General features: G+C 43.2%; 2 protein-coding genes across 8 annotated transcripts; both read left to right on the forward strand.

The window, feature by feature from the left end:
• Positions 1 to 1,995: 1,995 nt before the first annotated feature.
• rbl1 (retinoblastoma-like 1 (p107)) lies at positions 1,996 to 13,588 on the forward strand. Its single transcript, XM_034586737.1, has 22 exons — positions 1,996 to 2,295; positions 4,075 to 4,208; positions 4,733 to 4,936; positions 5,097 to 5,161; positions 5,500 to 5,628; positions 5,995 to 6,158; positions 6,323 to 6,387; positions 6,496 to 6,670; positions 6,777 to 6,943; positions 7,060 to 7,172; positions 7,753 to 7,856; positions 8,001 to 8,138; positions 8,266 to 8,430; positions 8,550 to 8,700; positions 9,360 to 9,581; positions 9,700 to 9,890; positions 10,111 to 10,287; positions 10,501 to 10,572; positions 10,833 to 10,923; positions 11,388 to 11,536; positions 11,637 to 11,801; positions 12,009 to 13,588. Exons 1-22 carry the CDS (start codon positions 2,140 to 2,142, stop codon positions 12,204 to 12,206), a joined length of 3,195 nt encoding a protein of 1,064 aa, XP_034442628.1. The 5' UTR covers positions 1,996 to 2,139; the 3' UTR covers positions 12,207 to 13,588.
• A 588-nt stretch (positions 13,589 to 14,176) lies between these two features.
• Positions 14,177 to 19,817, forward strand: tmem74b (transmembrane protein 74B). 7 transcript variants are annotated; one of them, XM_034586741.1, is made up of 4 exons: positions 14,177 to 14,288; positions 16,136 to 16,198; positions 16,358 to 16,647; positions 17,240 to 19,817. In XM_034586741.1, exons 3-4 carry the CDS (start codon positions 16,408 to 16,410, stop codon positions 17,858 to 17,860), a joined length of 861 nt encoding a protein of 286 aa, XP_034442632.1. In that variant the 5' UTR covers positions 14,177 to 14,288; positions 16,136 to 16,198; positions 16,358 to 16,407; the 3' UTR covers positions 17,861 to 19,817. The 7 variants fall into 7 exon arrangements, with proteins under 7 accessions (XP_034442632.1, XP_034442633.1, XP_034442634.1 ...); XM_034586742.1 differs by having other exon boundaries at positions 16,369 to 16,647; XM_034586743.1 differs by lacking the exon at positions 14,177 to 14,288 and adding an exon at positions 14,322 to 14,612.
• The last annotated feature ends 1,245 nt before the right edge of the window (positions 19,818 to 21,062 follow it).

A 21,062-nucleotide genomic window follows, 5' to 3' on the forward strand; every position in this document is an offset into this window, starting at 1 on the left:
ACACACACACACACTGAGCAACACACACACACACACTGAGCAACACACACACACACTGAGCAACACACACACACACACTGAGCAACACACACACACTGAGCAACACACACACACACACACATATCTCTAAATGTGTGTGGTGCATTTGATTACTAACTTTTACTTAGAATGATTTTTAAATGAATTATCGAAGCATAAAACACAAACATTCTAACATCATTTATCAATATCTCAGTGTGTTGATTGTAGTTTTTAGGGTTGATGTTGAATGAATCAAACGCTGTAGTTGACTGCTGCATTATTGTCCATGATCAATTAATCTGTGGTGAGAAGAATATACAAATATTTTAGTCTTGTAGATATTTCCGGGATATATTATACATGGTGTACTAGTGATATAGGGTGTGTCTGTGTTTTGTATCCAACACAAAGTTGTTTTACACCAAAAATCTTTTGTGGAAATTTTCTTTTTGAGACTGATGAGGGTAAACTTTTCATCTTTGTTACAGATTTGGTCCCTGAGCTTTAAGTTTCTCTTTCTTTTCTGGTTCTTTACACAAACATAATAAACATTAATAAAAAGACTGTGGAGCGTTTTTTTATTTCCTTGTTTTTGAAAAGCATTTAGTTTGTGTATCTTTATGTATGTTAACCCCCAAATAAGCTCACAAATGTGTTAATTTAACTGAGAGTAATAATATTCTATATTTACACATTTGTTGTATGATCAAATGTGTGTATAGCCTGCTGCATTACTGGATTGCTTTAGACTGTGCGTTGATTATTAAGTTTGTGGTCGATCATGTGAAGCAGCTTAAACAACAGCTTTCATTTCCCTCCAGTGGTGAGTTTGTCTATTAGCACCTCAGCACACCACGGGATGCAATGGAATCTATTAAACCAAATTATCGTCAACCTATGAATCAAATATTTGAAAGGGTCGATTTATTTGAAAATATGAACAGTTTAGGAATGTAGTCATTAGCGTATTGCCTGTTTTTGTACGGTTAAAGGTACAGATGTACAGAATCCTCTGGTGAAGAAGGTTCAGTGAGGGCCAAGAAAATATGTATTTAACATAAATATGTTTTTACAATAATTCACAGGACTGTTTATAGAACTTAGAAAGAAATAAACAGAGTTGGTAAAAGTACTTTATACTCAATAATATAAGTTTATCTGCTATTCCTTTTATAAATTAGCTTTGGCTAAAGCTAGCTCACCAGCATGCCTTAACTAGCCAGACCGCGGTTAGTTGGGTTTTTACCTCCATTTGAAAGCTCTTTTAAAAATGTAAATGATATTTTCCCACAGAATTATTATAGTAAAATAATCCTACAGCTGTAGGATGTCAAATTCTGCTTCTGACTAAAATTCAACCAAAATAGTTGCAAGAGAGAGCAGGAGTATGGTTCATCCGCTGGGGACAACAACAACAACAACAACAACAACAGCTCTGCAGCTCAAACTGTAGTAAAGTTGGTGTGGCTCAGATAAATGTCATCTATGTTGTCAGTACTGCACATTTCAAACCGCGAATAAGTCTTTGTTGTACATTTTAGTCTAAATATACAAATTCTAAAACTCGTTAAAATAAATTTTATTTTACCATAAACAGGTGAGAGGGCTGTGAGCACAAGGCCTTCCTCTTGGTTACTGGCTTTTATTTTGTCGTGAGAACTAGATCAAATAAATATAAAAACACAAAACTACTCAAATACAATATGAGCTTAAAATATACGAGAATAAAATATCAAACCTTTAACGAATACAAAATACACGTCACACCAGACACATAGAAATAATATGAGTTATTAATCAGTTCGTATATTTAAAATCTTATTTATTTCCCTAAATGATTTTACATTAAATTAATTTTTTAACTGACCGATGGCAGCGACACGGGCGGTTGCTTAGTAACGGCTCCGTCGCCCCCCTCGCCTCTGATTGGTCGCTGCGTTGCACTTTTCGCGCCAACGCGTTGCATTGTGGGTCCGGAGAGCGGAAGTGCTGCGGCTGTGCTGAAACAGGAAGCTGGAGGTTGATGCGGCGCCGTGTTTTCCAGGATTTAAACTCCCGAGGGCGGATTCCACATTTTCTAAACTCGGTCCAAACTGATCCCGCAAGTTGCCAGGACCAATGCGGGGCGAGGAGTCGTCGGAGTCGGGCAGGATGGAGGAGCGGTCGATCCGGAGGAGTCTGGAGATCCTGTGTCAGGAGCTGAACATGGACGAACAGACCGCGGCCGCCGCCATGGACAACTTCACTGCCATCTGGGACACATACACCCTGGAGGTCAGAGGTCACCGGAAATAACACATGTTTCATCATCCGGTCTGTAGATAGTCACAGACACCTCTACTCGCTACAGCGGAACACAGTTCACCACAGACACACACGCAGTTCACTTCACTACAGACACACGCAGTTCACTTCACTACATACACACACACACACACACACACACACAGATCACTTCACTACAGACACACACACAGTTCACTTCACTACAGACACACACACAGTTCACTTCACTACAGACACACACACAGTTCACTTCACCACAGACACACACAGTTCACTTCATTACAGACACACACACAATTCACTTCACTACAAACACAGTTTACTTCACTACAGACACACACAGATCACTTCACCACAGACACACACAGTTCACTTCATTACAGACACACACACAATTCACTTCACTACAAACACAGATCACTTCACTACAGACACACACACTTCACTGAAGACACACACAGTTCAATTCACTACAGTTCACTTCACTACAGACACACTTCACCACAGACACACATACAGTTCACTTCACTACAGACACACACACTGTTAACTTCACTACAGACACACACAGTTCACCTCACTACAGATACACACACAGTTAACTTCACTACAGACACACACACATCACCACAGACACACACACAGTTCACTACAGACACACACTGAGTCAAAGGGCTTCAACCAACCTCTGTTTAAATCCAACACTGTTTGAACAGGACTGGACGAGTTGGTCAAGACACAAATGTTCCTAATAATCTAAATTTATAATTATCAGGGTGAATATCACATTTTTATTTCTTTAAAGTTTCAATTAAGATTAACAAGGTTGATCAATTCTGTATCATAGCTCTTCACATTGTCAATATATCAATATGAGTTGGAGTTTTGTTATATTGTTATTGAGGACAATTATATTTTATTAATTATTGCGTTATTGCACGTTCCTAATTGATTGATAAACTGAAAGACGTGACCTTATTTTAGAAGCCACGTGACAGAAAGACAACACTGGACACAACGTACGATAAACACCTGTCTGACACGTCAGGTGTTTACCCAAACCCCCGAACACTGATTCCATCCTCATCACTGAATGTGACGTTACTGCCACAGTCTTCATTGAGACTAGTTTCCACAGTGACGGATGAGAGGGGGGGAGCGGCCGCACGCTGGTTTAATGTCACTTCAAGTCTTATGCACCTTGATGTGTCCACCCTGCTAATGGCGGCTTTGGTCCACTGTCGCTCTGCAAACGGACATTTACCCACATGATCAGTGTTAGTGAGAGCGGAATAAAGGTTTTCTGTAAGAATCCCTTCTTATCCAGCTTTAGGTGAGAAGTCAAAGTACTGACGAGCTCGGATGAGATACTATATAACATGTGTATTGTATGATAATTAAGTGTTTGAATCACTCTCTTAATTAAATGAATAATGGTTGTGTTGTTTACGATGTCGGAGCCCACAGCCCAAAGTGACGTATTAGAAATCAAATCTTTATCACGCTAAACAACTATTTTCAGTTAAAAAAAAAAGTTCTCACATTTGACAAACTGGTAACTTGAAATGTCTGACGATTCACTTTTCATCATTTGTGCAGCAAGTGGCTCCGACCATCAGTCAAACGCTGCAGAATGATGACTCGCTGAAGCCTTATGATAAACTAACATCCACATATTCAACCTGACTTACCAAACATTGTGTGTTGACTGCAGCTCATCATGTTTCTGTTGGCGTCTCCACATGATGTCTTGTTTTGTCTCTGCAGGGAGACGTGGTGCACTGGTTGGCCTGTTCACTGTACGCAGCCTGCAGGAAGGGATCTACTCCCACGGTGGGTAAAGGGCTGATGGAGGGAAACTGCGTCTCTCTCACCAGGATCCTTCGCTCCTCCAAACTCAGGTCAGTCACTGTTTACTCTGCAAAAGCCGACGAAGCACATTGTTATGTCAATTATTATGTTATTCATCTCGTAACTTTTGTACACTTAATTTGAACACCATGCACTGCTCCAATACTGTCTTCATGGGGGATTTATTAAGGATTATATCAAACATTTGGTGGGAAATTTCAGCTGATTTCAGGGTGTTAGATATTTTTGTTGATGGGTCAGATTTGGCCCCTAATTAGCGACTGTGCTGTAAAATAATCTAAATCGTCCGAGAGCTCGTGACCTGATGAAGAGCTCCTCCGATTTCTCTCCTTCTTCACACATTGTGCGGATTATATTATTATATTATAATTGGTTTTCTTTGATTTATTTGCTCATTCCTATTCACCCTATTCATTCCCAAACATCAACTTTGTAAATATATTGTGATCTTGAAGCTGTTTATTTTAATGTCTTTCTTATACTTCACACTTGTCTAGTAGTATTTTCATGTTATTTGTATGTTGCTCCTAACGTTCTCCTCCGCGTCGTCCAGTCTGATCCAGTTCTTCTCTAAGATGAAGAAGTGGGCCGACATGTCCAACCTCACGCAGAACTTCCGGCTGCGCATGGAGCAGCTGGAGCGCAACTTCGAGGTTTCCACGGTGATCTTCCGCAAGTTTGAGCCCATCTTCATGGACATGTTTCAGAACCCACAGGGAGCCGAGCCGCCGCGCCAGCCACGCAGCAGGAAACACAGGCACGAGAGAAACACACACAGAGACACACAGATATTTAGGCCTGAATTTGTCAAATTTGTTTCAGTAATAACCTCTTATCAAGAGACAAACACACACACAGACACACAGAGTTCTCCAGCTCGGTATAACGGAGTGTGTGTTCTCCCTCTGGCTCTGCAGGCGGCTGCCGTGTCACATCAGTGATGTGTTCAAGTTCTGCTGGACGTTGTTTGTCTACACTAAAGGTACCAAGAAACAAACACGTGTTGACAGCTGCTCTGTGAATCCTATTTGTATTCGTTTTGTCTCTGCTGCAGTTCTCAGTTTGGACTTAGTCAACCCCTTTTACATCTCCAAGTATTAAACGAATTATAGGTTTATTTGAGTTAAATCTACAGTTATTCTCTTCGTTGATTAACTCAGCCGAGGGAGATGTATTTTATTCAATGTTCAGTCCTCTTATAAATGCAAAGACAAGCGCCAAACACTAATAGTTTAGAATCTGAAACCAGCGGATGTTTGCCATTTTTCCGCCCCTACTTCTACAGTACTATAATATACTACGTGTATATTGTGTGTGAAGGTAACTTCCGGATGATCGGCGATGACCTGGTGAACTCGTACCACCTGCTGCTCTGCTGTCTGGACCTGGTGTTTGGAAACGCTCTGCTCTGTGCCAACAGGAAGGACCTGATCAACCCAACGTTCAGAGGTAGAGAGACAGAGGGAGAGAGAGAGGGAGGAGGAAAAACCAGACTTCATCATTATTTGTTCACATGCAGCATTTTAGTAGTTGCAAGACAAAAACTGTTAAGATTTACCACACATGGAGAAAAACTTGACATTGCGGGGGTCATCTTCTCAATTTTGGAAGTTGTCCAAGATGTTTGACTTTCCCCCTTTCTAATCTGCTATTGTTCCTGTAACTTGTCATATGGTCACATGATCACATGTCCCTGTCCCCAATGTTGTTGGTGGTAGCGTCAGATGATCACCACAAATGACGTTGCCTTTAGTCAAATATTAAAATGGCCCACGGAAGTCTGGCATGTGTGTTAAGTTTTGTTTTGGTGTGTAGGTCTTCCTGCTCTCTACCGCGCTGACGGTCACGTTTCAGGGGACGAGCCTCCTCCCTGTGTGTTGGAGAGGTTGTGTGAGCTGCACGACGGACTGGTGGTGGAGGCGAAAGGCATCAAACAGCACTACTTCAAACCCTACATACAGAAACTGCTGCAGAAACGGGTACAAACACACCAACCTGTATTCTCTCTTTCTTTCCAGCGACATCTTCTTCCCCCTCTTCGCGATCATTTGACTCCAACCCAGATATAAGTTGTACTTTTTAAAACACACATTCTGCTTTGAGTCCATTTCTTGTTGTAAACTCGTGTTTGTCTGAATCTCAGATCCTGAGAGGGAACGCAGAGCTTTTAACAGAACTGTTGGATCCTCAGAACTTCATTGATAACAAGTAAGCGACAACGCTGCAATATGAGTTGAATAGTTTTGGACATAGTTAGAAGCATATTAGCGTAAACCTTCCTTTAGCTAGAAGTATTTAACTCTGTGTTTCCCTCAGTAAAGCCATAAATAAAGAGTATGAGGAGTACGTGTTGACGGTGGGAGATTTTGATGAACGAGTGTTTCTCGGAGCCGATGCCGATGAGGAAATAGGAACCCCGAGGAAGATCGTTCAGGAACCGTCCGCCAGCCAAACGACCAATCAGAAGCAGCTGCAGCAGCATGTAGAGAAGGTAAACACAATCCTGATGTTCTATACACAACAGAACAAAACCCTTTGAGAACATCCAGATGTTACACAGGAACACATGGATTATAATCCTCTTTGTCTCTCTGCAGTCCGGCTCCCTCGCCCCCTCCACCCCTCTGACTGGACGCGTTTACCTGAAGGAGAAGGACCTGCTCGTCACGCCCGTCTCCTCGGCAACGCAGAGCGTCAGCCGGCTGCAGAGCATGGTGTCCGGGTTGAGGACGGCCCCCAGCGACCACCTGATGCAAATATTCAAGTCAGTAGATGTCGAGTAGAAAACAGGAAAACGGTTGTTTGTACAGAAGTTAAACATTAACGGATACGACATCATAACCACGTGTACTAACATCGAGTTCTGTGCTTGTATTAAAGGTCGTGCTCCAGAGATCCCACAGACTCCATATTGTCCAGAGTGAAGACGCTGGGACAAACCTTCAAAGAACATTACACCAAAGACTCGGAGGACACACCCGGATCTCATATAGGTATCACACACACACACACACACACACACACACACACACTCACACTCACACTCACACTCACTCACACTCACACACTGTAGAAGAAGCATAATAAACTTTTAGGTGTCTCTTCAGCTGCTGCCTCAACCAAAACAATCTGATCAGAGGATTTAATCTTTCCAAGGGATCCTCCTGCTGCAACACAAACTCAGGAGTCAGTTTATTAAGAACACCCAGCTGAAACTAACATAGCACACTGCGATAAATCCTCCTTCATGAAGGTTGTAATGTTTCAGTTAAATGATTTTATAGGTGTTGTTGGTGCAGGTAAACTGTCACAGTATACCATAAGGTTTCTGTTATGTAGCCTACCTTCCTCATATGTGTAGTTAAAGGTGTCCCTGATAAACTGACACTTGTGCACATGTAGAATGAAATGATATCTGTCATTTCTTATTTCTCTAACACCTGGGAAAGAATGTTTTTTTTTTTAAAAACTGTTTCAAATGTCTTTGGCTTTAGGAAACCCCAGGAGCATTGTTCTCGTAAAATAAAACATACCCGTGGTAACTTAACTTTTCTTACTCATTTTCTGTTTCAGACTTTGCAGAGAACCGTCTGAAGCTGGCTGAGATCCTCTACTACAAGATTTTGGAGAACGTCATGGTTCCGGAGACCAAACGGCTGCAAGGCAAAGACATGAGTGTAAGCGGCAGCCACAGTGTGTTATTGTGTTCATACATTTTCACAGAGTCGCCAAATGTTAAAGTGACTATAAACTATATTTTAATAATCATAATCATGATATTAAATTAATATTTAAATGAATATAAATCTGTGTGTTGCCAGGTGTTGTTGGAGCAGGATATCTTCCACTGCTCCCTGATGGGCTGTTGTCTGGAGGTGGTGTTGTTCTCCTACAGCTCCCACAGAACCTTCCCATGGATCATCAGCGTCCTCAAACTGGCCCCGTTCTACTTCTTTAAGGTGACAAACACATTTGTATGCCTCTGTTCTTGCCTCCTCAAGAAAAACTGCATTTGATCCATGAAACCATCAATTATTTTACTGTCAGTTGCTTTGAAACTCCCCAAAAACAACTGTGTGTGTGCAGGTGATCGAGGTGTTTATCCGCTCAGAGGAAGGTCTGTCCAGAGACATGGTGAAACATCTGAACTCCATTGAGGAGCAGGTTCTGGAGAGCAGAGCGTGGACCGCGGACTCGGCCCTGTGGAGCGCCCTGCAGGCTGCTGGGAGCAAGGTCCCCACAGTGGAGGAGGTCAGCAGGACGCACACATGTACACATGTACACACATGTACACACTCGGATGCTTCCTGGAGCAAGCTTCTCCTCTTTCTTTCTGTTTTTCATTGACTCTTCCCTCTCTCTCCCTCCAGGTGAATTTTTCCTCCAGCCTCGACACAGGTTCTGGTTCAGGTTCTGGATCCACCATTGGAGGTCAGTCCCACCTGCCTCTGGTCGCCCTCTCTCCCATCATCCACCCACGCATCAGGGAGTTCAGATCGGGTCTGGGCAGCATCCGCAAAGGTGGGTGTTGTGTTTATGTTGGTCAATATCATTAAAATGTTAAAGTTGCAGTGTGTAGAAATTAGTGACATCTAGTGGTGAAGTTGCACGTTGCAGCTGAACACCCCTCACCTCAGCCTCACCTTCCAAACATGAAAGAACCTGTGGTAGCTTCAGTTTTCATAAAAGCTCAAAGGGTGTAAGTTTGTCTAGTCTGGGCCACTACAAGAAACATAGAGAGGACCCCCCCCCCCCCAGATGTAAATATAAAGTATTTCAATATAAAAGCCCATTCTAGGGTAAATAAAACAACAATTTATATAATTTAGATGAAACACACGTGAATACATCACTAGGAATATTTTATATAAAATGTCTGTCAATAGATCCTTTCACCTGAATCTTACACACTGGACCGTTAAGTCATTTTAAATTCTGTCCTTTTAATACAACCTAGTTTTTAACCAAACCCTAAAAAGAACGATTCCAACTCGTAAAAAAACAATATTAAGAATCAACAATATGATCTACATCCACCTCCGATTTTGTTGTTCTACGTTACACTTTAAAATAATCAGGGGTCACGTCATAGTTTTTCCTTTTTGCCTGAAAAAAAACTGTTTTTAATTTTGGTTCTTTTAATAACCTTGTGAATGCCGTCACTTCCTTCCATCTTCCAGACGTGCCTCCGTCTCCTCTGTCGGTCCACGACAGGTACAGCTCTCCTGCAGCCGGCAGCGCCAAACGCCGTCTTTTTGGCGACGACCCTCCGACCCTGGGGCTGAATCCCGGCTTGAGCCCGATGTCGTCTCCGGCCAAAAGGTTAACGTTCGGCTCAAGTGGCACCCTGAAGATCGGAGGCCAGGTGACACCCACCACTGTCCTCAGTTTCCCACTGCAAGGTAGATGACACATGCAAATGGTCAAATAGCATCTTCAGTTTGATGGTTTGTGCCATTTCACCCAGACTATCAGATTCAGTTTTGTTAAAGATGAAAACCTCTCTGTTAAAATCTGCAGGTGTGAATAATGAACGCCACATCGCGCTGATCCCGGTTCAGCAGTGCGACTCCTCTGGCACCGTCACTGCTCGGTTTCTGTTCACCGCCTCCCCGAGCAGAATCACCGCCCCTGCACCCACGACCTCTGACCCCCAGACGGGAAGTGGACGACCACGACGCACCGGGTCGCTCGCTCTGTTCTTCAGGAAGGTAGGAGCTGGATAACAGACACAGATTTAACATCCATCAAACAAACACAACATCATAGTTCTGCCAAATTTGTTCTTATATATTAATTGGTATCAGGAACTTTCTATAACATAAGCGTCAGCTCCTACAATCCATATTGGTTTCTCCTCTCTACCAGTGATGTTAATTTCTCGAGGATGTTTCAGTCTCCTCACCAGCTCGTCCTCTGTCTCTGTCTCAGGCGTATCACCTGGCCAGCGTTCGTCTGAGGGATTTGTGCGCGAGGTTGGACATCTCCTCTGAGCTACGAGGGAAAATCTGGACGTGTTTCGAACACGCTCTGGTTCACTGCACTGACCTGATGAAGGACCGACACCTCGACCAGCTGCTGCTCTGTAGCGTCTACATTATTTCCAAAGTGAGAATATTAACTCGGTCAGAAATTTGGCGGCTGAGGTTTTTGGGAGGAAGTTTTTCTGGCAGCGGCTCTGAACCAGAATCAAGACGACCTCACCGATGACCTCATCTTGAAAGACGGCTTATTTCTGCATGTGTGACCCCTGAGATTTGATGGTTTGACAGAAGCTCAGCATCTATGTAACTGTGTGGTTCCTTCTTCTCTTCATCAAAGATCACCAAAGAGACTCACACCTTCCAGGACATCATGAAGTGTTACCGCAGCCAACCACAGGCCAGCAGCCATGTAAGACACACACACACACACACACACACACACACACACACACACACACACACACACACACACACACACACACACACACACAAAATCATTTAATTAGAAATAATTCTTATAAGCTATTTTTATTAATGGATGTCTTACAAGTATAAACTAACCTCATATAAAAAAGTTATTGCAAAATGTGTGAGTGTGTTGTAATAGTAGGTTTGTTATTTTTATTTTAATTGTGAAAGGTTGCAATGTGTGTGTGTTTGTGCGTGCAGGTGTACCGCAGTGTGTTACTGCGACACAGAGAACCCAGGGAGCAGGTGGCTGATGAGAACATGGAGGTGGATCCTGTTTCTGGTGGCGAATGTACGATCTCACACACACACACACACACACACACACACACACACACACACACACACACACACAATAATTTACAGGTTAAGAGACTGATATGGAAATGAAGTGAGTTGTGGTCTTCTGAACCTTTTTGATATGTTGCACCAGTTTATACGACTTTCTCAAGTGCAACAAGCAGCTTAGAGGTCAAATGTTTTTTCTGAGATGTAAAAGGAGTCCGTCCGAAATAAGATTTAAGTAGGAAAACTTTCTTTCCCATTGATGCCGCGCCCCGGGAATCATGTGGTGAGGATTTAAGAAATCAATCGATCTTCAAAATGGTTTAATGGATCAACATGATAACTCCAGAGGATTCAGTTTACAAATCCTGTCCTTTAGAGAAACCAGAGTCTACAAATATTTGACCCTTTTGTTTAATGAATTATTTACTTAAGTAGTTTATTTAAGTATTGATCTGTTTGCTTCTTCAGCTGCCGAGAAAACCAATCCGGTGTCAGGAGAAGCAGACTCCGGCCAATCAGGCGAGGAGGAACGTGGTGACCTCATACAATTTTACAACACTGTGTTTGTCCTGAAGATGAAAAGCTTCGCTCTGCGATACGCCACCCATGACAACCGGGTATGGTGCTCACATGCCGTGAGATAACAAGATACCTCTGAGTTACACCGTGGTTTAAGTGAACTGAAGAGAACGACCTGACTTGTTTTCTCCCCTCCAGGCGGACGCTCCTCCTCTCTCTCCGTTCCCGTCGGTTCGGGCTCAGCCGCTCTCTCCTCGTCGAATCTCTCAGAGACACTCGCTGTATGTGTCGCCCCACAAGAACTCCGCAGGATGCCTCACGCCCAACTCCTACACGTACAGGATCAACAGCAGCCCATCCAAGGTACGAACACTCGGAGGAACAGTGTCTGAAACTCTTCTAGTAACTGATTCATCGGTTCAGTGACGTAAAGTGAACGGTGGAGAAAAAAAGCTGCAGCTTCTTTACATGATGCAGACAAAACAATCCGTTAATTGGGGAAATGATCGCTAATCAATAATGAAAGTAATCGTCGTAATGTAACCTTGAATCTTTGAACCCCTCCTCCAGGAGTTATCAGACATCAACCGGATGATCAGACAGGGCTGTGTGAGCAGGAAGCGCGCCTTCACCATGGAAGGGGACGTGATGATGCCGTCAGCGGCGTGCGACTCCCCCAGCAAGAGGGCGTGTCCGGAGAACGGCAGCAGCCCCGACGTGCTGCTGAAGCGGCTGCAGGACGTCGTGTCCGAGCGGCAGAGTCGCTGACGGATAAAAACCTGAAAAATGACCGTATTACTCATCCTTTTAATAACGGACGCTTGTTAATCTTTGACCTGTGCGTGTAAATATTATGACCTGAGGGTCAGGGAGCCTCTTCAACATTCAAACCATTTGGTTTTATCATAAGCTAATTTTAATTCCGCTTCACGACCTCTGAATCTTGGGCTTTGACACCAGTGATATAATGATATCTACAATGGGATATTTGAGCACCATCATGATGACAAATGGAGAAAAGAACTGTCACTGAAACATGTTTGCGTCATTTTAGCTGAAATTAACTCTTGAAAGATGAACTTGGCACAAAATGAAAACACAACTTCATTTTAACACAATCATATTTTCTGACATACACAACCCTGATGTGTAAACTAAAAAAAAATCCAATATCCAATGCAGATATTTTCAGTTTTACACACAAAAGAAATAGTGATAACTCAACGTTTTAGTAAAAACATTTGCTGATGTTTTCTCGCCCGAGAGTCTGAACAAGCTTCACGTGTTTGTTCCATAGTTTCATTTCATCCGTTAGTTTTGGTTTCACAATGTTATTTAAGGACTAAATACTTTTGCCGTCTCGACTTCCTGTGATTGGTCCAAAAGTCCAAACTATCCCGAAAAGGTTCAGACTGAACTGAAAAGTCTAAAGATCTGGATCCAACGTGGACGTTGTGAAAGTTTCCTAAATGTCAAAAAAAAGCACAAACTGGTTTAGTTTTTATTCACAGATGAATTTTTACGGCTCAAACAGATTTGAAAGACAATTTGATCCTTTAACTCGTGTAAATAGTTTCCTCTAACAAGACAAATCAAGCTTTATTGTACATTTTCCAGTCAGAATAAGTTTTTCCTACATTATCTGCTGACGTCTCTACTGTTGGTGGAGATTTCAATGCAGAGGAAACGTTTTTATTATTTTACTAGTTTTATGGTTATGAATTGTTGTATTATTCTGTGGGTTGAATATAATAACAGGTTGAATGCTGACAACAAGAGTGCTGGACTGAAGCAGCGTTTTTCAACCGCACTGTGTAGTATCTACACTCAAATTTAATTTAACATTTTATTGAATTCATTGATGAAACAGCACTGCTGTTGCAAGTCAGTCTCTGCAACTTTAAACATTAACACCTGTGTAGTTGCTCTGCTCAAAGCAAAGGTAGAGTTTTAGCAAAAATTTAACGGCTCTTTGTAAAATGTAAATTAAAAGTGGGGTTTTTTTGCTCAGATGGGAGAGAATTTGTCATCGGGACCGAGATCTGTGTCACGCTGGTGTTTTCTTCTCTGTGAATCTTTTCAAAGACGTTTGTATTTTCTACAAACTGTTAAATTTTTGTACAATAAAACTGTGAGCTGTGTTTATTCAATTGTCTTCTTCGTCTCCTTCACAAAACCGCCTTCCTCCTGCTAAATGAATCCGGGGGGGGGGGGTTCAGGAGCTGCCACAGAAACTGAAGAACAGTCACAGACATGCATCACTACACTGCAGCCGGCCACCAGGGGGCGATTAAGCTGCTTTGGCTTCTCTTGTGGGAGCCGTCATGTCCTCCATCTTTAGACATTATTTATCTATTACTTAGATTTGTTTTGTTTTCTCGTCTCCCATCTGCTAACATGGAGTTTTATGACCTATCCTGTATCCAACCTCCAGGGGGCGGTGGAGACTCCATCTTTATTTAAAGTCTCTAACAGTCACATTTATATCTTTATGAATTTATGAGTGTTTTCATTAAGTTGTTTGTGTGTGTGTTAATCAATATGTTCATTTATTTATTTGAGTATCTATTTGTTTATTTATGTGTGTATCAATTCATGTGTTTATCTGTCATCACCAGTTGTGGTTGGACTGGTTTTGCGCATGGTCAGTTTTAACACCCTCCTCTCTCTCTCTCTCTCTCTCTCTCTCTCCCTCTCCCTCTCTCTCTCTCTCTCTCTCTCTCTCTCTCTCTCTCTCTCCCCCCCCCTCCTCTCTCCTCCTCCAGCATCCTCCTCCTCTCCGGATGCGACGGTGTCCCCGGTCGCCTGTCCTCCCGCCTGCCTCGCGCCTGCTCCCGGCTCCAGCTCCAGGTAACACCCCGCTGTCGCCGCGGTCACTTTAACGCATCCACGCTCCGCGGCCTGTCGGTGAAAACCCCGCAGATGATCCGTGTTAATTCCGGATGGAGGCTGTCTGCCTGTCTGCCTGGAGACCGAATCCATCCCCGGTGTTAACCTCCATCCCTCCATCCATCCAACCCCCACCCCCACCCCCCCACCAATCCACCCCTCCCGGGGAAATCTGTCCTGCATTATTTTGCTCCTGCACTCGATCATCCGGTGATACCGACTCGAGCTCCGCTCCCAGTCCGCGTTATCAGCCGTCAGGTCGGGATAAGAGGGACGTGTGAGTCGGTGTTGTGCTTATCTTCCTCCGGCTTATCCTGATAATATCTCTCACACACACACACACACACACACACACACACACACACACACACACACACACACGGGGATGTGGTGCTCCAGGTTTTGGCACTTTGGCGCATCACAAGGTCACGGTGGTGGTGGTGGTGACGCCCGGCGCGGGTGCACATCACCGGGGTGAAAGGACACCTTGCTCCCGGGATGTGATGGTGGACGGTACCTGTGTCAGTGGGCGACTTCATCCCGGAGCTTCTCCGGCAGCAGAGACACTGAAACCTGGAGCGTTTCCACTGGAGAAATGCAAAAAGAAACGTGTCCCCAGGCTGAATGAAAGGATGAGGGAAGGTTACCGGTGTGAGGAGGAGGAAATATTATAGTGTTGTTATTATAGTGTTATATCTGTAGATTCTACAGATTGTGATTGTTGGTGGAAACCTGCGAGTTTGATGCGCATGAATGAGGTTCACACCCATGTGTGTGTGTGTGTGTGTGTGTGTTGGGGTGGTGTACAGGGCCGGATTAACTGCCCAGGGGGCCCCAGCACACATTTTTTATTTCTTTTATTTCATTATTTCCTTGTGGCCTCATTTATGCTAAATGTTTGATACGCTGCTTTCAGACATGTGCTGAACTCCGCAGGTCCTCCGTGTTTTCTCGGTGCATGTGTGAACGCAGAAGTCCGAGTGAGAGGCTCCGGGTATGAAGTCCACAGAAGTCCGAGAGAATCCGATGTGAGAACATAAAAACAAATGCAGAAGTGTTGAAGACACCGACAAAGATGTTTGTAAGGGATAAGAGTCGGCACCAGTGTGTGTGTTGTAAAGATAATCACATGATCTCTGCAGCGGAGTTAATACGTCACTTCCTGTCTCTGTCGGCTGCACCCCGCTGCTCCGCCTCTCGCCTGAATATGAGGATTTGATGCTGTTGTGATGGAGTCGGTGCAGAAAACCTCCTGCTGTGTTGTGCATGTGTGATCAACTCCGTATCCAATTCTCTGGATTTTACCTGCAGGTCACGTCTGAACACGACTCAATTGGAGCAGTACCACCAGAAATCAAGGGAGGGCAGTGTCGCCAATAGTTCAAGTGAGACACGAGGGAGAAGCTTTAACTGTGGTGGAGGAGAGAAAACTACAGGCGTCTCTGTTGGGGACACAAAATAAGACTTTTAATAACTTTTAGGGTTGTGTTAAACCCTAAATGATTCATCCGTTAGAAAAACATTTTCCGACTTTAATGGAAATTAAACCCTGATGGTAGAATATTCATACTTCCCAGTCCAGTTGTATTTAACGATACATAATCAAACAAACTGAAGGAATAATGCTCTTAAAATATTGTGATAATTAAAATTAGGACTCACTGCTGCTGGTACACAGTGAAGTTGGGGACTTTGGGGACTTTGGGGAAGTTCTGGGGTTTGTGATCCAGCTCCGGTGTCGTTACAGACCAGAAGTGGATGTGTTTTAGATTCAAGATCTGATTTTAACTCTGCATTGGCCTCAACAGACAGAAGCTGCAGTGACGACTGTGATGAGACGAGAAGAGAAATGGAAAACGGTGACGACCAAGGTGAGATGTCAGTGGTTCAGGGGATTTGTCTGTGATTCTGTGGTAATGTCGATGTGTTTAGTCAGAGCAGGTTTAAATGGTCAGAATCTCTTTGTTAAAACCAGTTTTTAAATGTGTTCCTGTCCCTTGTTATTAATGCAGTATGATTATTATTTTCAGTGATGTCACAGAGAGTTTGGTGAAGACATGAGCTCATCGAACACATTTCGATGGAATCCTCTTTCAACGCCGTAGAGCTCCGGGAGCTGCGGGGCGGAGGAGGCCGGCGAGGCGTGTCTCCGACGCGGGTCTCGGCGCCCTGGACAGCGGTCGCAGTGGGCAGCTCCGCCCGAGGCTTCGAGAACGGCTCCTACCAGCAGGACGAGGAGCAAAACCACCACCAGCAGCAGCAGGAGGAGCAGCAGGAGGAGGAGGTGAGCTGCCCGCCTTCAACTTCAGGCAACAGCAAGGTCAGTTTGGTGTCTTTCTACAGACGGTAAATAAAGATGGACGAGGTGACGGCTCCCCAAAAGTGAAGCCAAAGTCTATCGCCCCCTGGTGGCTGGCTGTCGTACATGCCATAATCCCTGCCTCCTCCATGTTAACAGATGGGACATGGACCAAACTAAACTCAAAGATGGATTCTGTCATTTTAGGTTGTTCTCAGTATCAAACTGATTCATGTTTAAGTCTCCATGTTACTGGTCAAAATGGTTTTAATTGGTTATTTGATGATGTATTAATGGTGCGAAACTTCATGATTGACATCTCACACTGAGTCATGATTGGTCGACGGGACCTCGTTACCACGGATCATCATTTTAGCAGTTTTAAAATTGAAACTGTTTGCCGAGCATGAAGTTAAAAAACTATTTGTTTCATCAGCTACTTGAGTTTTTGGTTTATCTCATTGGGACTAAAATATTTAACAGCCACGTTTAATCGCTGATTAAACGTGGCTGTTAAATACAAATGAGGTACTCCTTCCTTCCTTCCTTCCTTCCTTCCTTCCTTCTTCCCTCCCTCTCATCCCTTCTTCCTTCCTTCCCTCCCTCCTCTCAGCATCAGCATCAGGAGCTCTGCCCTCAGTCGTACGATGAGGAGGAAGGAGGAGGAGCGCAGGAGGACGGAGGACAGGACTTCACCGAGCTAAACCCGGCCGACGACCACTCTGCGGATTACGGCTTCGTCTTCGCCCTGGTGTTCCTGGTGAGCGGGATCGTCCTGGTGGTCATCGCCTACACCATCCCCAGAGAGGCCAAGGTGGACCCGGACTCGGTGTCGGCCCGGCAGATGGAGAAGCTGGAGATGTACTACGCCCAGCTGGGCTCCCACCTGGACAAGTGCATCATCGCGGGCCTGGGCCTGCTGACCCTGGGGGGGATGTTCCTGTCCGTGCTGCTCATGGTGTCCATATGCCGCGGCGAGATGTACCGACGTCGGGCAGCATTCATACGACCCAAGAGGACTTACGGCTCCATCAACCTGAGGATGAAGCAGCTGGCGACAGGAGAGGCCGGAGAGGGCGGGGACGGAGGGGAGGAGTTTCTGGTGGAACACGCAGAGACTCGGAAAAACATTCAACCGGGGGCGAGCCGGGACTCCAAATCTGAACCGAGCAGAAACCCTCCGAGTGCTTCTTCCTCTTCTTCTTCTTCAGCTGCTGCACACGGACTCAACTAGCTGTGCGTTACCGTGCTGCCTTCCTCCGAGTGAGCGCTCAGCTGCAACATGGGGATGCAAAATGCAGATGGGTGCAGATCCCCCATTTGTGCTGAGAGAAGCTCGTCCCCAGCACAAGACTTTGGGCTGCAGCAGCCCGGCTTCAACCCAGCATTGTGGGATGAAGGTAAACCGAGTTAATGGGTTATTTATTCTCACCGATCGCATAAGGGATGTATAACGAGGGAGGCTGGACCCCACAGAAGATGAGCGGTAAGCCTGGATAACAGCCTGGTTGTACATCACAGATTAGAGCTGCTTTAGAAATCCTTGTATGTTTGGAGGTTTACAGGAACAAGCACATTGACTGAACCTGGTGGTCGGGCGAACACAGAAAGTTAGATCAACACTTCACTGAGAGTCTGGTGTTCCATACTCAGATCTAAACATGTTTTCAATCCTAATCACAAGATTCTCACAGATGTTAAATGTGAAAATCACTGGAAATCAACGTCAGTCACTGGACAGCAAATGTTGTTTCATTATTTTATAAAGTAAATGTGAAGCTGTGGTGCTCACTGGCCTGCAAATACACTGAGGCAGCATTTTAAAAAATAATATTTCTCTCCCCTGTGACATTTACACTCATCACCAGCATCAGAGATAAACGAACAATAATCATTTTAAAGTTTATTCAGTTTAAATCTGCATTAAGCAACGTTTCGGATTCATTGAGTGAATTGGAAAAGAACGACGATTGGATTCATTAACTTTCTTCTTGTTATATTATTAGTTATATATTTTTCACGAAAGTATGAATTTAGTTCAAAATATTATGATCTCACATCTTTTGTCTCAGAACATGAGGACCTCATTATGACTTCATTCCTGATATACAACAAATAACTTTTATCGTATTAGTTTGATCTCGAATTTTTCGTGAAAATAACAAAAACCTTTTCTGGTGAAATTAAATTAAAATTGAATTTTCTCAATTTGTTTCCGAACATTGCTCCTCTCACTTACAACCCAGATACCTGAAGACGAACAAATCCATAAATAAGTGAAAAATCTAGAAAATACAAATACTGGCAACTCTGCTAAGTCTCTAAATTTAAGTCTTAAAAGTTTACAAATTTAACAAGAAAGTTGGAAAGTTCGCAGAGTGAGTTTCTGTTTTGGGATTTTTGTGCCTCTTTGGGGTGAAAAATTGCTTAATGCAGCTTTAACCTCCTGTATTTCATTTACCTCTGAAAATGCCTGAGGAGCAGCAGCAGTTCAATTCACCAACAATACAAACAGGTTTTTTTAAATATGGATGCAGAGACACGTGGGAGGAGACGATGAGCGAAGTGAAGTGAGTCACTGTGGACAGGGTGACATTACCCAGAAAGCACCAGGAGAGCTCTTCCCGTCTGTATTTTGTTTCTTTTTTTCACCAAACGACAGATTTTGCCGCAAATCAATTTCGTTTTTCTAACAGTGAAGACGAAGGTAAAAATATCACTCGAGGAGGATAAATCCGTTAAATGGAATCATTGACAGAAGAGACAGTGATGAAATCAGTGACGCGAAGGTGTGAACGTCGGCTCCTCACTTATTTAACACTTTCACTGCCGGGAGCTGAAGGTCATGAATCACACACAAGCGGCAAAATCTCCAAATGATCACGTCTCATTTCTCGTGTCTCATCCTGCATCACTCAAAACTGTTGAAAGCTGAAATTAATCTGAAAAGTCCATAAAAACATAACTGAGGTCTGGACAATAGATAGAAAAATAGCAGTGGCTTCATTTAGGTGTCGCGTGTCTTTGTCTCTATCTGACTGATGCTCAGGCCATTAACATGGAGAAGAAGCTGGTTTCGACTGAACCTTTAATGACGCACTTATTTGTATTATATGTAAACAGATGTTATTTATGTCATGTAAGGATACAAGAAGCCTTAATGAGTAAACACACACTGTAAAGTCTATATACACAAATGTTATTACGCTGATGTATTAAAGTATGTATAGTGAGCCAATTAGCCAAGGGTTATGTAGCCACACACACACACACACACACACACACACACACACACACACACAAACATGCTAATTCTGAGCTCTTTATTAAAGTATGTACCAGATTCACAGTACAAATAAGCTGTAAATACACATGTATACGTTTCGGATGTAGAGGACCAGCAAAAGCTAAAACGCTCAGAAACCAAAATGCGCAACGCAGGTATGAAAATTAGGAAACCTCATCACGGCCGGAACTTTCTATCATTTCTTCAATTAAGTTGAGATTCATTTATTAACAAACAACCATAGTAATGTAATAGAATTTAATGGTTAGTAGATATTAGAGCTGCACATTTTAATGATTTCAATTATCAATTAATCCATTGCTGCTTAAAAATATCAAAATAAAAAAGCCCAAGTTGACATATTTAAATAACGTGTTCTGTTCGAGTGATTGTCCCAAAACCAAAGATATGATTGAGTTCAACATGGAAAACAAAGAGAACCAGCACAGAGCTCTTCTATCCAGTACAGATCTTTAATCTAATCTGTTGATGGTTCCAGTTGTGGAAACCGTTGCAAAATATTTTTCTCTAAATCAATTAACCGAGTGTCATTGTTATACTTTACTTTTTGATCAGATAATCTCATATAATATAGAATATAATAGAATAAATGTATTATTTGCTTTAAAAATGACTAAAATCATGAATTTATATTTTTTTGCCGATCCCCTAAATGTTGCAGCTCTAGTAGATAAAATGCAAACTGTAAATTAAATGTGGCTTTACCACAATATTCTGCTGGAAATTAAGATATAATTTAATTTCCCCTCAAACTCATTTACTTGGTGATAATGTATAAAAAAATAAGTGACGACAGTATTATTTGGTGGAGATGTTTAAATATATAATGAGGACCAGGGATGTTTCTTATTGGTCGGAACTGTTCTATCATCTCTGGCGCAGCTCGTTAACCTCGTGGTGTCACTGGACGGTCACAGGTTCGATTCCCTGCCACCGTCTGTCTCTGCTGATGTGTCCTTGAGTTTCATCCATCAGAGCCGAAGCCTTCTGCTGTTCACACACATCAAATCACATCACAATATCCAAATCCATTCACCTCTCAGCAAATTAGAGTGAAGTCAAAGAGGTGTTGTTTTCATTTGAGGAGCCAACACTTTTTCAAAAACTATAGTAAAACTAGTAAAATGCA

Source organism: Hippoglossus hippoglossus, chromosome 5 (genome assembly GCF_009819705.1).
Source record: "Hippoglossus hippoglossus isolate fHipHip1 chromosome 5, fHipHip1.pri, whole genome shotgun sequence".
In the NCBI taxonomy this organism is placed as follows: domain Eukaryota; kingdom Metazoa; phylum Chordata; class Actinopteri; order Pleuronectiformes; family Pleuronectidae; genus Hippoglossus; species Hippoglossus hippoglossus.